General features: G+C 35.6%; 2 protein-coding genes across 3 annotated transcripts; both read left to right on the forward strand.

Annotated features, from left to right (window-relative positions):
- The first annotated feature begins 430 nt into the window (after nt 1-430).
- LOC148837068 (extracellular calcium-sensing receptor-like) lies at nt 431-4,454 on the forward strand. Its single transcript, XM_088914700.1, has 6 exons — nt 431-633; nt 855-1,149; nt 1,654-2,466; nt 2,549-2,776; nt 3,144-3,267; nt 3,541-4,454. The coding sequence occupies exons 1-6, from the start codon at nt 431-433 to the stop codon at nt 4,452-4,454; spliced, it is 2,577 nt and encodes an 858-aa protein (XP_088770826.1).
- Nucleotides 4,455-9,806: 5,352 nt separating this feature from the next.
- On the forward strand, nt 9,807-14,215 carry LOC148837069 (extracellular calcium-sensing receptor-like). 2 transcript variants are annotated; one of them, XM_088914610.1, is made up of 6 exons: nt 9,807-10,009; nt 10,216-10,510; nt 11,366-12,178; nt 12,261-12,488; nt 12,935-13,058; nt 13,302-14,215. In XM_088914610.1, exons 1-6 carry the CDS (start codon nt 9,807-9,809, stop codon nt 14,213-14,215), a joined length of 2,577 nt encoding a protein of 858 aa, XP_088770736.1. The 2 variants fall into 2 exon arrangements, with proteins under 2 accessions (XP_088770736.1, XP_088770737.1); XM_088914611.1 differs by having other exon boundaries at nt 9,864-10,009; nt 13,164-14,215.
- The last annotated feature ends 3,120 nt before the right edge of the window (nt 14,216-17,335 follow it).

Consider the following 17,335-nt stretch of genomic DNA (forward strand, 5'->3'; position numbering starts at 1 on the left):
ACCATTTAACAAAATTTTAGATTATAAACTTAATTTAATACTGTATACACAAAAATTGTTCTTCTGAATTCTATTAGAAAATTAATTTTATAGCCGCAGAAAACGATTGACTGTGTTCTGGATTATTGTTACAGGGAAAAAAAACAAATGTTAACTAAATGTCATTGTGGTGTGAGGTGTATTGAATATGGATATACAGTATAAAAAGAATGCTTACCTGAAATATCTTCTGTGTATGTCCTACAGAAGATAATTATTTTTCTGTTCTTCATCCTAAGGCAGATGAAGATGACGAACACACCTCTGAGAATTGATGCTTTGAAGCAAATGTGAGCATTGAGTTAGGCAACTGAGAATTGGAGTGCAGTATATACTGTAAGTGCCTTGAACAACAGCACTTTGTCCCTGGACAGGTCAGAAACCATTTGCAATGTTGCTACTTGCAGAAGTAGTGCTAATTGCTGTTTTCTCAAGAGCTGAAAAGCCTGTTTGTCAGCAATATGAAACACAAGAACTGCTTCAGTTCTCCAAAGATGGGGACATCACAATAGGAGGATTTTTTTCATTCCATAAAAATCCCATTCTTGTTAATCCAACATTTAAAGTCAACCCAGGACACATCCAGTGTGAAGGGTAAGTGGTCCTGAAGTGACATAATAATATGTTTTAAAAAAAAGGAATATGAATAATAAGTAATGTTTCCAAAAAATCTGGTATTGAATTGCTGTTATAATTATTTACTGATGTTTACTTTACTACTTTTGTTTTTATTGTGGCCTGTATCACTAGAAGAGTAATTTGTTAAAGCAATAACACAAAAGCATGTTAAATTACTAAAAGCATTTTCCCTGCAGATTAAATCCTGGAGAATTACAATATGCACAAACCATGATCTTTGCTATTGAAGAAATCAACAACAGTTCAGACATGCTTCCTGCTGTTTCCCTGGGCTATAAGATATATGAGGCTTGTCGTTCAATGCCATTGTCTATAAAAGCATCATTAGATTTAATGAACGGGCAGGAAAAAGGATTTATCACAGACCAGTCCTGCACCAAATCATCTTCAGTCCACGCCATCATAGGACAGTCCAGCTCCACTCTTACAATAGGAATTGCAGCAACTGTTGGACCTTTTCACATACCTGTGGTGAGAAAACTTTATTGAATTTGGAAAATGACTAGAATTAAATCCTACTTATCTATCCTTATTTTGGCACATGCACTTTGGCAACATATAAATATAAAAAGTACTTTAAAAGAAAAGGTAATTTAAATGTTGTACACAAAGCTTAAAGGCTTAACAATATTTAATTTTCTTGTATTTCTTTTAAGAAATTTAATACAGAATTTGTCATTTTGTTGTAAAGAAGAATGTATAGAACGTACGGTTATGGATACTAGTGTAGGCATAGCCAATGTTATATAAAGTAATTGACAAAAATAAATACACCTACTGTACAGGGAATAAACATAATGATCTTGTAAATTTCAAGCAACAAATGCTGATGAGAAAAAAACTGTAAATCATCATAATTATCTGCAATGTTTCGTTTCATGCTTTGAAAGCAATGTTGTTTTTTTTCTTAATTCGTATTCTTAAAAACTAGTAAATGCTTAATTCATTTAAAATGAACATTTTTTTTCACTTCAGGTAAGTCACTTTGCTTCCTGTGCCTGTCTCAGTAATAGAAAAGATTTTCCCACCTTCTTCAGAACAATTCCTAGTGATTATTACCAAAGCAGAGCAATGGCAAAGCTTGTGAAGCACTTTGGATGGACCTGGGTTGGGGCCATTAGAAGTGACAGTGATTATGGCAACAGTGGGATGGCTACCTTTGTACAAGCTGCCCAGCAGGAGGGCATCTGTATTGAATATTCAGAGACCATTTTCAGAAGTGACCCGAGAGAGAAATTACTCAAGGTTGTGGACATTGTGAAAAAGTCAACTTCAAGAGTCATTGTTGCTTTTACTTCTTATTTAGATATGGAAATACTGGTAAAAGAACTGTTTATTCAGAATGTCACAGGTTTCCAGTGGGTGGGCAGTGAATCCTGGATTACTGAGAGACTCATTGCGTCAGAGGAGGGCACAAAAGTCCTGGGTGGAGCCATAGGCTTTGCAATTCCAAATGCAGAAATACCAGGACTGAAACAATTTATTCTGAATGCTCGTCCGTCAAACACATCTGGAAACACTGGGTTGAATAAGTTTTGGGAGAGTTTTTTCAGCTGTAGTCTAACTCCTCACAAGGACTCCAGTATTAAGCCATGCACAGGAAAAGAGACCCTAGAGGGAATTAATAACCAATATACAGATGTATCAGAGCTAAGAAGGACATATAATGTGTATAAAGCAGTGTATGCTATAGCTCATGCATTACACAGCCTTTTCATGTGTGGAAATGGCCAGGGACCATTCCATGGAAATAGATGTGCAAACAAACACAATATAGAACCTTGGCAGGTAATCAGTTATGTTATACTCTGCATTATTAAGAACCAAACACAATTACATCTGCTACTGATAACTGCTTGCTTTCTTCTAGGTGTTGCATTACCTGGCAAACGTTAACTTCACCGCCAGGGATGGAGAGAAGATCTATTTTGATAAAAATGGGGATCCAGCAGCTCGATACACACTAATAAACTGGCAGCCAAATAAGAAAGGAATTATAATATTTCAGTCTATTGGTCTATATGATGGCTCTTTACCAGAAGGACAGCAGTTTATAATGAATGACATCAGGCCTGTGTGGGCAGGTGATCAAGATAAGGTAATGTATTCACTCTCTTTTTCATTTGGCTGAACAAAGACTTTTCCATGCTAATTCAAACACCACAGACAGAAAAGATGCATCAAAGACAGAAATCTTGCATACCTCTCTTTTCCTGGTGATGCAACTCAGAGAAGAGTTACAGTATGTGTACTCTATTTCTGCAACCATTAATGCTATAAATAATGGGATCTAAAACATTAATCAAATCTTATTTCAGTTCTGATATAGAGCTTAGTTTTTCTGGGGGTCTGAGCATTAGAAAAAAGAACGGGGTATCTTTTTGCTACTATTCTACAAAAGTATATGTAAGTATTCATACTAACTGATTTCCAAAATCATTTTGAGCATTTAATCTGGATTTCAGGTTCCAAAGTCAGTGTGCAGTGAGAGCTGCCTTCCAGGGACTCGTAAGGCCATTGAGAAAGGGAAGCCAGTCTGCTGCTTTGTCTGCATCCCCTGTGCAGAGGGAGAGTTCAGCAACACTACAGGTAAGCTCATTAAGGCCATATTTCTATTTATTTTCTTCTATTCTGTAATGCACACATTTAAGCTAAATTGTGGATGTTATTTCTACATTTACATTTTTTTCTATATATATTTCAGGAATACTGTCATTAAAGATGTAAAAAGCTATTTTAAAAATTACGATCTTTTTGTTATTTCAGATAATCATAATAGAGACAAAGTGTTTTGGATTGTTTCAATTAACAAAGTTAAATTTCAACATTTCATAACTAAATTATAATTTATTCTATTTCCAGATTCTGTGGAGTGTTCACAATGTCATTTGGAATACAGATCTAATGAGCAAAGAACTCAATGCATCTTAAAAAACATTGAGTTTTTATCTTTTGGAGAATTAATGGGAATACTTTTAGTAATATTTTCTGTTTTAGGAAGTATCCTAAGCATAGCAATAGCTGTAATTTTTTTCCGATACAGATCTACTCCAATAGTAAGAGCCAATAACTCTGAACTGAGTTTCCTTCTGCTCTTTTCATTGACACTGTGTTTCCTCTGTTCACTTACTTTCATTGGCCAGCCCTCTGACTGGTCCTGTATGTTGCGCCACACAGCATTTGGGATCACATTTGTCCTGTGCATCTCTTGTGTTCTGGGGAAAACAATAGTGGTGTTAATGGCCTTTAGGGCTACACTGCCAGGCAACAACATCATGAAATGGTTTGGGCCCAAACAGCAGCGCTTAAGTGTTCTTTTTTTCACACTCACACAGATCTTAATTTGTGTTTTTTGGTTGACAAAATCACCTCCTTTTCCTAACAAGAACATGAGCTACTATAGAGAAAAAATAATTTTGGAGTGTGACTTAGGATCAGCAATAGGATTTTGTGCTGTGTTAGGGTATATAGGATTCCTCGCTGCCACGTGCTTTGTGCTCGCTTTCCTGGCTCGGAATCTACCTGATAACTTCAATGAAGCCAAATTCATTACATTCAGCATGCTCATATTCTGTGCTGTCTGGATCACCTTTATCCCAGCTTACATCAGCTCCCCTGGGAAGTTCATAGTAGCTGTGGAAATATTTGCTATTTTAGCTTCTAGTTTTGGTTTGCTATTTTGTATCTTTATGCCAAAATGTTATATTATTTTACTGAAACCTGAGAAAAATACCAAAAGAAATGTAATGGGTAAAATGTCCTCAAAATCCCTCTAAAAAATGTAAAGGTACAACTGTACTTAACATGTCTTGATTTGTATTGCTTTACCGTAAACATTTGCTTTTTTTTTCACATGTAAAAAAGGCATTAAAATGTATGGATACTTAGATATTTTCTGTAGGTTTACTTGCAATTCGTTACTATGAATGCTTTTCAGAATGTGAACAGAAAGATAATGCATAATTCCACAGTAACAGATGTTTTGTATTTGGATGGACATCTTGCTTTAATTACTTTTCTGTATTTCATCAAATATTTCATTTTTACTTAAGACAAATCCATTGTAGCATTAAAATCACCATGAGAAAAACTTGTCTTCCTTTCATATTTTAATAATGGCCATGTATAGCAGTTACTCACTAATACAGGTCCTAATCTGACAGATGACAGGCTCAAGGCAAGTTACAACATGACAAGACTACAATCAAGGTACAATGAGATTAAAAATAACCTCGACATAAGGGAAAGAATCAAACAGAAGCTCTATTTGTGTCATTCATTTTAGAAAAGCTGAAAAAAAGCTTTTTCTCATGTGTCTTTATATTGAACTCCTTATAAACAATTAAAGATCACTATTGTCCATAATTTTCAATTTTATTCTTAAATTAACTGCCATTAAAATAAGCTTGAAGAGAAATACAAAATGGAATAAAAGGTTTTAACAGAAAAAAATCCAGCAATTACTTGCTTAATGCTTAACATGTGCTCCAGAGGAAACACTGTGGGCATGAGCACTAGGAGAGGCCTGCTTTCAATGAGGATGCCTGTCCCGGGGGCATTATTTCAGGCAGGTGAGCAATGAGTGAGGGTTTCATTGGGGTATAGGTAATGACATTGCTGATATTTTACTACAGAATAAAATTAAACATCTATTTTCATATGGAAAGGAATTTATTTGTAAAAAATAACTGTATAATAACTGATCAAATAGGATAAAATTTTGGTTTCTCACCAATACATTTATTCCTCCAGCTTGGCAAGGACTAGAAAAGAGGAGCTAAAAATTTCCAGAATCGGACAGGCTGTGGTTCAGTCTGGGGGGCTTCTTTTGATGTGATAAGCTTTTATTTCCTGGCAATTCAGAACATCCTTTTTTTTCTAGTATTACAACTGTGATTTATTAACAATAAGCTTAGGTTGGGTGGGAAGAAACTTATATTGACATTTAGCAATCTTTGATTCACATTGATCAGAATCTTTCAAAAATGTGATTAAAGCAATTCAAGGTAATTTACATATGAACAGTCAATATGAAGTGTTGTTGTTGCTATTCCATCAGAGTTACTAAAGTTAATTGACTCATTGTCACGTTTTCCTTATTACTCCTATCATCTCTTTCTTTGTGAGTTTGTCACATAATTGTGTTTTTGTGCAAATAAGGGAAAATAGTAAAGGAAAATAAATAGAACAATGCAAAATGCCCATAATCTTTGCACAGTAGTGCATTCATTTTAAGGGAAAAAGACAGTGATCGTGGGAATGTAGTTTTCCTCAGCCAAAAAAGTTCCTGGCTGAATACAAGAGCACTTGTCCACATCTACTGTATTTTAGCAAATGTACAGAAGGCCTCAATCGGGCTTTAATCCTAAATGTAGAAAAGCTACACAAGAAAAACTCTCCCCCATCATTAAACTTAAACTTATAAAAAGTAGTACATTTGGGATTCACCCAGAAGCCCTCGGCAAAAACAATTTAACTATCACAAATCTAAATTTTATATTACAGTTTCTGCCACAGATATTTACTTAAGATGCTGGAATAGCTGTTACAGTGTTAATTGGTCCATTATACACCCTGAAAATACACCCTTGGTTTGAGAGTGTTAGGGAGTATTTGTGCAGTTTTAAAATTCACACAGTTTTAAGTATTAAGGAAAACAGACTGCAAAGAATATGTCTAAATGTAAGACAAAATCCTAGGTGTATACAGCAATGAGCACTACTTCATAGTCGGAATAATTTGATTGCCTATGAACAGTGCTGACAAAATGTCTGTGAACCTCCTACTGTAGGTTGATGTATATTCTAATATATTTTAGATCTAAAATGTAATTATTTCTTCATGCAAGTCTTAACAAAAGATTACAATAAACTGATATCAAGGTGACACCATGATATGCCATTGTGTATAACACAATAGCATAAGCTATATTTGGATTATTTAACAAAATGATCCTACAATAAATGATTCAAATCTTCATGTGAATAAGTTGTGAATAAGTATGTGACTGTTTATCAGTTGCTCACATTGAGATTTACAATATGTGTGTTGGCCCAATCTTTCCTATAGAAGTGCCTTGTGTCAGTGACATTTGAGGGCTTCCTTCCATGAACAGTTCACGTCAGGTCCTGTTTTAATATTTTAATGGGGTTAAGATCCAGAATTTGACTTAGCTAAATGTAAAACTTTTTCAGGTTTTTGCCACTTTGCCACACAAGTTTCGCATTATGGCTGGAATTCAACTTTTAATATATCTGTCCAAGAACATTCTTCTAAACCAAACACTGCTGTATAATAGAGGAAACCAATTGTATCCGTCAGACTTGGTTGAGGGAGTATCATGGCATCAGAACACTAGATGACTACATAACAACCACTATAGAACTTTTTCTACACTCAGGTTATTCTAGAAACTGAATGAAAAGGAGAACTCAGAACCTTGGCAACAGTATGAAGCTCCATATGCAGGCACATTCGTACAAAACAATAAGAACACAAGAAATAGTATAAGTGAGATGAGGCCATTTTGAATTTCTAGTCCATTTGGTAGTTAGTAGCTATTTAATCTCAAGATTACACCAAATGGTTTGGATGCTATGTCAAGAATCTGCCAACCTATAACACGATTTCAGCAGATTGAACTGAATGCAATGTTTGCTTCAAATCCATCTATGAATGTTAAGGTTTGATTAGCAATGGTCTTTTGGTCTTAACTTTCCAGAACTGAAAATGAAGGTTCTTCAAATTCAAAATGATATTTGGCTGAAAGCATGGTTCTCTTATTAAGTTTTAATTAATTTAAATAGCTTGAATTTTTTTTGTCTTAAATACAAGTAACCCATAGTGATAGAAATGTTGGAGAACTAAAGTCTAGTTAAATCCAGATGTAGTAGTTTTTTATAAATCAAATCCCTTGTTTTAATTCAGACTGCAAGTGGCCGTGACCCGGATGTCGGAATGGACGAACCATGGAATGGCAGGAGAGCGTAAAAGACCCTATGCATAGCGGCGAGACGGGGGTTAGCCCGGGCTCAGCTGTTCAGGTAATGCCATATAGAAACCTATGCCCTCACGTAGAGGACGTGGTGCGACCTGGTGCTAGGCGGGTCTCAGGACATCCGAACATCAATGCTGAGCGAAGGCAAATGAAAGACCCAGAAATATATAGCCCCAGAAAGAGAGAAAAACCGGAAGGACAGCAAAGAACCAGAAACAACGGACAGGAAAGAGTAGGGCGTGACAGGCCGGATAAAGAATTAGTATTTGAGCAGCATCAGTGGGAAGGGGTTGGCTCAGGATTTGTCATTCTGCCATGAATAACTGATGGCTTCAGCAGAACTTTGGAAAATGTTGAAAATTAGGGTAGCGGTTAATTTGAAAACCAAGTTTAGGAAGCATTCTTGAAAGCATTAGGGTGAAGTAGCAATGTTGGCGGTTAAATCCAAGACAGTGTTCAGGAGAGAATGAGGGCTTGTTCTCTTCCCAAACATTTGTTATGAACTACAAATAAAATCTACCATACAATTTAAGGCATTCCTTAAATAAGAAAATATTTTATTCCTATAAAGTAATAATTAACTGATTTTATGTATTTTAGTGCATGTACAAGTAATATGCAAAATAAACCCATCATGAAATTGTACAAATTCAATAAAATTTTAGTTTATTTTTATATTATTCATAATTTCATACAAAAACAGGTGTCCAGCTAAAGCTGTGGATACTTGCAACCTTGTCAAGGGCCTGGCCTGGCTTGAATCTGCAGAAAAGCAAACACTTTTTGGAAGCCTGTAACAGGGCATGATTCTTTTCCAAAAACTCCAGTTACAAAAGTATGGATTACATCTCTAAATACGCAAAATAGTTTGTTATTCACTTCCATAATTGCATTCAACATCAATGAAGGTAATGCATTAAAATTGTTTATTCAGATTTTCTGGACATGAAACTGTCACGAAACAGTTCTTTCCGGGCCCTATGACGACGACACGATCCGGAATTGTGAAGAAACACTAGGGAAAAAGTCATGCAGGAGAGGGTATGGAGACAGGGGGCGTGTCCAAGGGGTGCAGGTGTCCAGGGAGAGTGAATCCGGGGCGAACAATCCATGAGAAAATCCAAACGGGTAATCCAAGACAGAAGGTAGTGTCCAAAGCCAGGGGATCCATCCAGGAAATAAAACCATGAACCGGGTCGGAACCGGCAGGGCGGGGAATCAGGAACCGGAGGTTAAAAGCATAACGGAGCCAGACGCAGCAGGACACCAGGCTCTCACGAAGCGGGATTCAATGAGGAACCAGGAGTGACGTCTGCGTCTGGCTTTTAAGGTGGAACGGAAATCAGAAACAGGTGCCGGTAATGGGGCAGAACAAGGAAGGACTGGAGCGTCCTTAAGAGGAGGGATTTGCGATCATGACAGAAACCAGCTGCAGCAATTGAATTTGAAAAGCATGGTTTGTCTGATTGTTTTTTATATAGAAAAAAATATCCTTTTGCATGAAAGGGCATTTAAAACTGAAAACAGGAGCTACGTCTTTACACAAAGGGATAAAGGAACAACCCAACCAAGGCATCGATGAAATATGTAGAACAATTAGATACTGACCACCTAAAGGGCTAAATAAGTTTATATCTATTCTTATCTTAAAAATGCATTATTGATGAGCAGGAATTTTTAAGTTAACAAAATAACAATTTACAAATATATACAGTAAATACCCAAAAATGTTGGGTGTGATTTTAGTGAGGAGAAAAAATAGCTACAGATAATGCATTAATGTAGTGCCATTGTATACTGTATGTTGTGTTAAAGATTATTGTTAGAGCAAAATAACATAATGCTGATTTATTTCTGATAAATTAAGATTAATTGTTAGAAGAGGTGAAGTATGAAATATGAGTATGAATGTGCACAAACAATTATCAGTTGATAAATATACTATTGGGATCCTATATTGTTATTTTTTTGCTCTGTCCTAGGGCAGATTAAGATATTGAACACGCCTCTGAGAATCAAGGCTTGGAAACTAGTGACTCAATTGTCTCAATTGAGAATTGGAGTGGAGTATATACTGTAAGTGCCTTGAACAACAGCAGTTTGTCCCTGGACAGGTCAGAAACCATTTGCAATGTTGCTACTTGCAGAAGTAGTGCTAATTGCTGTTTTCTCAAGAGCTGAAAAGCCTGTTTGTCAGCAATATGAAACACAAGAACTGCTTCAGTTCTCCAAAGATGGGGACATCACAATAGGAGGAATTTTTTCATTCCATAAAAATCCCATTCTTGTTAAACCAACATTTAAAGTCAACCCAGGACACATCAAGTGTGAAGGGTAAGTGGTTTTGAAGTGATGATATATATATACAGTATATCATTTTTAAAAAAGAATATGAATAATTGGTAATCTTTCCAAAACTGCTAGTATTGAATTGTTAATATTATTACTTATTAATACTTAATTTACTATTTTTGTCCTTTTGTTGTTGCCTTTATCACTAATTCACTAATGTTAAATTACTGAAAGCATTTTCCCTGCAGATTAAATCCTGGAGAATTACAATATGCACAAACCATGATCTTTGCTATTGAAGAAATCAACAACAGATCAGACATACTTCCTGCTGTTTACCTGGGCTATAAGATATATGAGGCTTGTCGTTCAATACCATTGTCTATAAAAGCATCATTAGATTTAATGAATGGGCAGGAAAAAGGATTTATCACAGACCAGTCCTGCACCAAATCATCTTCAGTCCACGCCATCATAGGACAGTCCAGCTCCACTCTTACAATAGGAATTGCAGCAACTGTTGGACCTTTTCACATACCTGTGGTGAGAAAACTTTATTGAACTTAGAAAATGACTGCATAGGATTAAACATATCTGTCATAATTTACCAACATACATTAAAACTCAGAAATAAGAGGAAGTCATTATGTTGAACTCAAGGCTTAAATGTTTAAAAAGTATATTTTATTTTGACTTTGTGATTTTTTGGTGTTATTTTGGACAAATATCTTTCTTCAGTAGTAGACCAGCAGCTGAAGGACTTAAGTCTAAAAATCAAATCATGAAATACATTTAAACCTGCAAAAATTTAAAACAATTTAAAAACATTTAAAATGCAAAAATAATAAACATGCAAATCTGATTCTTTTTCAGTCATACTGTATATTTTTCTAGTTATTTTTAACCCATTACACCTACTCTAAAAACTACATGTATAACATTGTTCAGGTGGGGAGCCGCATCAGCATGCATAGGCTGCAAAGAAACAAGCCTTCTTCAGGCTCCAAGGCAGAAACATCTGCCATCTGTGTTTTCTTTCTTTGCTTTTCAGCATGAAATTACTTGTCCCTGTATAATATAGTTGTGAATATTGAACTATCTTCTACTTTGCTAAACATATTTTGTAAAAGTTTGTTAAAGATTATAACAATCGAATTGCCATTAATAGACGTAAATGATTTAGGATGTACAGTACTTGTAAAATAATTAATTTAACTTATAACTATGGCAAACAGCTGTATGTGTTTAGTTTACTACACTGTATGTGTTTCATACAGTTGTTTGGTATTTCTTTCTTTTTTTTCTTCCATAATATTTCAAATGTTTTCTTATAATCATATTAACAATTAAGACAATTACATCTTTCCATTTCTTTTACCAAAACTTTCTTTGCTTCAGGTAAGTCATTTTGCTTCCTGTGCCTGTCTCAGTAACAGAAAGGAGTTCCCCAGCTTCTTCAGGACAATTCCCAGTGATTATTACCAAAGTACAGCCCTGGCAAAGCTTGTGAAGCACTTTGGATGGACCTGGGTCGGGGCCATTAGGAGTGATAATGATTATGGCAACAGTGGGATGGCTACCTTTGTACAAGCTGCCCAGCAGGAGGGGATCTGTATTGAGTATTCAGAGACCATTTACAGAACTGATCCTAGAGAGAAATTTCTTAAAGTTGTAGACATTGTGAAAAAGTCAACTTCAAGAGTTATTGTTGCTTTTACGTCTTATATAGACATAGAATTTTTGGTAAAAGAACTATTTATTCAGAATGTCACAGAGTTCCAGTGGGTGGGCAGTGAATCCTGGATTGCTGAGAGACTCATTGCGTCAGAGGAGGGCACTAAAGTCCTGGGTGGAGCCATTGGCTTCGCGATTCCAAATGCAGAAATACCAGGACTAAAAGAATTTATTCTGAATGCTCGTCCATCAAACACATCTGGAAACACTGGCTTGAATGAGTTCTGGGAGAGTTTTTTCAGCTGTAGTCTAACTCCTCACAAGGACTCCAGTATTGAGCCATGCACAGGAAAAGAGACCCTAAAGGGAATTAATAACCAATATACAGATGTGTCACAACTGCGGATGACATATAATGTGTATAAAGCAGTGTATGCTATAGCTCATGCATTACACAGCCTTTTCATGTGTGGAAATGGCCAGGGACCATTCCATGGAAATACATGTGCAAACAAACACAATATAGAACCTTGGCAGGTAATCAGTTATGTTATACTCTGCATTATTAAGAACCAAACACAATTGCATCTGCTACTGATAAATGCTTGCTTTCTTCTAGGTGTTGCATTACCTAACAAACGTTAACTTCACCACCAGGGATGGAGAGAAGATCTATTTTGATAAAAATGGGGATCCAGCAGCTCGGTACACACTAATAAACTGGCAAAATGATGAGGAAGGAATTACAATATTTCAGACTATTGGTCTATATGATGGCTCTTTACCAGAAGGACAGCAGTTTATAATGAATGACATCAGGCCTGTGTGGGCCGGTGATCAGGATAAGGTAATGTATTCACTCACTTTTTCATACTGTATGAAAACATATCCTTCTCATGCTAAAAGAAAGAACAAATATAGTGGGAGAAAAAAAAATATTGCATCTCTGTGATTTTGTGGGGGAGAAATCTTAACACATACTGTATGCCAAGATCCTAAAATGCAGACTATACAGATATGAAATTTGTCATACAGTATTTACCATGGTACTGTAGATCTACTCAAAAAAACTGATAAAATTATTCCAAATGATCTTCTTTAGAAGCTGAACATACTGTACAGTACTGCCCATTTTTTAGGGAGCCAAAGTAGTACAGATGAAGCATTATTTCACTGTAGCTACAGTACATCACCCTAAAATAAGAAATATGAATTTCTGCCACTATTGTACAAATGAAATGTATTCCAAAACCGCATTTCAAAATAATTTTGAACACTTAATCTGGATTTTAGGTTCCAAAGTCAGTGTGCAGTGAGAGCTGCCTTCCAGGGACTCGTAAGGCCATTGAGAAAGGGAAGCCAGTCTGCTGCTTCATCTGCATTCCCTGTGCAGAGGGAGAGTTCAGTAATGTAACAGGTAAGTTGCATAATTTGACTTTAATGAGTTAAGTGAGCCTGATGATGTCTCCTCATTTGATACCTTACAGTCTTGCTTGATTTTTCAAGTCTGACAAACGTAGAGAACTGACATAAAATAATCTTAAATATGCAATATTCATTTTTTCATTTACTGTACCTATAGTTTAAAATGCCATGCTGTTTTAGAAAAAAACATTCAAAATGACATTTTTTGTTTTATTTCAAATTTATTTATTTTCAGATTCAGTAGAGTGCTCGAGGTGTCCCTTGGAATACAGATCGAATGAACAAAGAGCTCAATGTGTCTTAAAAAGCATTGAGTTTTTATCTTTTGGAGAATTAATGGGAGTACTTCTAGTTATTTGTTCTGTTTTGGGAAGCAGCATAACCATTGTGATAGCTCTTATTTTTTTCCACCACAGATCTACTCCAATTGTTAAAGCCAATAACTCTGAACTGAGTTTCCTTCTGCTCTTTTCATTGACACTATGTTTCCTCTGTTCACTTACTTTCATTGGCCAGCCCTCTGACTGGTCCTGTATGTTGCGCCACACAGCTTTTGGGATCACATTTGTCCTGTGCATCTCTTGTGTTCTGGGGAAAACAATAGTGGTGTTAATGGCCTTTAGGGCTACACTGCCAGGCAATAACATCATGAAATGGTTTGGACCCACACAGCAAAGGTTAAGTGTTCTTTTTTTCACGCTTATACAAATTTTGATTTGTGTTCTTTGGTTGATAATGTCTCCTCCTTTTCCTAACAAGAACATGAAATACTATGCAGAGAGAATCATTCTGGAGTGTGACCTGGGATCTGCAGGTGCATTCTGGGCTGTGTTAGGGTATATAGGATTCCTCTCTGCCATGTGCTTTGTGCTCGCTTTCCTGGCTCGGAATCTACCTGATAACTTCAATGAAGCCAAATTCATTACATTCAGCATGCTCATATTCTGTGCTGTCTGGATCACCTTTATCCCCGCGTACATCAGCTCTCCAGGAAAATTTACAGTAGCTGTGGAAATCTTTGCTATTTTGGCTTCAAGTTATGGGCTACTGTTCTGTATTTTTATGCCAAAATGTTACATTATTTTGTTAAAACCTGAACAAAATACCAAAAAACACCTGATGGGTAAAATTGCCTCAAAATCACTCTAAAATTGTCTGCATTTGTACTGTCCATAATATACAGTAAGTGGACTACTGTGCCTTAAAAAATTGCTTTGCTTTTTGAATTAAATATTTGCTGTACTCAATATTTAAATGTAATATTGAAAAGGGCAGAAGATGGATCGGATTAATATTATAGATAAAACACATTTTATAATTGCTTAGTTTTGAACATCTTTTTTGAACTGCCAATATTAAATAAAAAGAAATGAACAGCACAATTTAATTTGAATTTTAACATATTCCTACATTTTGAAAGAGATCTATTTGGAATTATATTGGACTTGCCAAATACAGGTAGCCTGTGATTTATAAAACTCCAGCATACCATTTCTTTAATTTAGAACAAGTTATTTCTCACTTTTACATGCTAGTCAGTGCTCAGGAAAACATAACAAAATGTCTTTTGTTATGTATCTTATGTTTATAATCAAAATAAAATCTATGATAAAATTTAATAAAACCTTTAACATAGGATACTGTGTGAAAAAAATAAAGAAAAACTAAAACAAACGGACGCTGTTTTACAATAATTTCTGAAAAACAAATTCGTCAATCTTAAGATTCAATAAATAAACTGATTAAATAAAAGAGTCTACAATTAATTGTCATCTAACAATATTTGCAGTTACTTGCAAGACTTTAAAATATACTAAAACATTTCTCCAAAATATCACTGAGAGTAAAAGCACTACAGATAGCTGTGCGGGCACACAACTCTTGTATTTTCCACACCAATCATTACTCGTGTTTCATATTAAATTGATAAACATTAACAAGCATTAAGTTTATAACTATGGTCTAACTATACTACAGCATCTTATTTGAATAAATGTGTGTGATTGTTGTGTAAATGTGTGTGGTAGTTTAGCCCTCGGGCAGGCAGTGTAACCAGAATGCATCCCCTGTTTACATGCAATATTATTCATACTAAATTTTAAATTTCTGAGTTTTTGAATTATTGAGCTTTTTTTTTCAAATCAATGCTCCTGCACAAATCAAGAACTACCTGTATTTAATTCTGCTGCATTCTAATCATCATTATTCATAAAGACAAGCATGAAGACATTTTTAAGCTGATAACTTTTCAGATATTTTGACACTTTTCTGTTACTGTAAATCTTGTTCTTCAAGTCCTTCTAAACACACACTTAAAGTTTTTAAATGTGAGCTTTGAAGGACAGAAATAATTTGTAATTGTTTTTTTTTCTTTTTAGTAGTAGTATTCTTAGCTATCATACTTACTGTAGCTGCTGTATTAATTTTAAAGAGGTTCAAAAAGACCTTGTACCTCAGTTTCTTAAACAATATTAATCACGTTGTGTGCTCAGTTCGGATACTTTCCCTCTTCAAGCTCCGGGTAGGCGGTCCTATAAACTCCCGGTCCCCATGCAAGAAGGCGAGAAGGAAAAAGCGTACTGTATGTATTTTGCCGTTAACGGCAGTTGATTCTCCAGGCCAGAATTACTTTAGAAAAAAGTTACAGATTATCGTTCTGGCAAGTGAAAACGTTAAATTAGGCTGTTGGCATATTCAGGAGACTTGAGGAACGACCATTACAACCTTAATATACATATGCATATTCAATGTAATTAAACATTTATATATTTAAAGATTTCATGTACAATTACCTTTCAGTTTAACAGAGTTGATTTTAACGGAATCTGCTGAATTTTGTGTGTAAATACCGGCCCTAAGGTTTTATTCTTAGAAACGGCCATATAGAAGAAACTCGAGTACAAATGAGTATTAACATACAGTACACCGAATGTAAAATATTGTTAAGTTATGTCAAATTAATCAAGATGGGTGTTGTTTGTGTTTCCTATGCTTTAGCAAGGTTAATAAAATAATATTTTTTTAAATACACTAAAATGTTGAGAATATGCAAAAAATGTATGTAAAAATAAAATAAATATCGCATACGTTTAAAATTCAGGAAATATCGATGGTGCTCTGGAGGCATAGGTCAATTGCTTACAATTGGTGTTATTAATGTTTGGTATGCTTTAGCACATTTTGTATATGTATGATACAAAACGCACAGGAACAATTTTCACTTATCCTGTTTATTTCAATTGTTATGATATATAGCACTTATTTAGTATATTTATTTTTTTCCTCATGTACTTTAATAGTGTCATCATGGGCATTCAACCATGACCCAACCATGACCCAAATACAGAAGCATGGCTTTCCAGAAGTTCATTTTTAATTATTTGTACTTTCTGACAAGCACCCGTTTGTGTGCATCTTGCCTTCACTTGACTTCTGCATTACTGTTGGTGGCTATTGTGTTGTTCTCGTTTGTTTGACTTTGGAATGATCATTTGAAGAAAAGATTGACACTGCACCTTCATCATGTAATGTTTGTAAATAAAAGAATTTAGAAGCACAAAGAGCATTGTGTTTATGAATATGCTCATTGTAACCTTGAAAAAATATGCATTTGGGCACGATGTTTGACAGCATGATTTCTGTGGAGTACAAACTTAATTTTATCAATGCACAACTTGTGGCTCTAGCAGTCCCTTGAAGACTTGTTCCAAGTAGCTCTATAACAATATATCGCTCATCAAATGGATTATCAATTTCCCATTTAATTCTACAAAGAATTGGAAGGGTGGCAGGATGAGAAGCTCTGATCCACAGAGTGCACATTGCACCATCAAGGTACTGTATGGCTGGTGGGTGTCCATTATACAGTATCACCCCACTGGCGGCATTTCACATCCCACAGACGTTCAGTACACATTAAGACTGTGCTCTGCAACAACCATTGCAGCTGCCAGCACCATCAGTCTGCTCATCAACATTGAGTTGGCATACGCCATTGCCTTTGCAATTCTGCCAATCATGGAGCTTCAGGGTGCAGCACATGGTGTAGCATGTAAATTACAATTGATTACATTGTAATCACACAGGCAGGCACGCAGTTCCACAGACATTCCAGTGGGAATCGGGAGTTTAAAAGCCCTGCCTTTAGAACAGGCTAGCTTTAAAGTCTTACAACAGGACTTTTAAACTTCCAATTCCCTCCGGAACTGACACTTTTTCTCCGGTCCGTTCCAAGGAAAGTGATGAGTAACTTGTATTGTTTTGCCTGCT

Source organism: Atractosteus spatula, chromosome 4 (assembly GCF_055471065.1).
Source record: "Atractosteus spatula isolate fAtrSpa1 chromosome 4, fAtrSpa1.hap1, whole genome shotgun sequence".
In the NCBI taxonomy this organism is placed as follows: Eukaryota; Metazoa; Chordata; class Actinopteri; order Semionotiformes; family Lepisosteidae; genus Atractosteus; species Atractosteus spatula.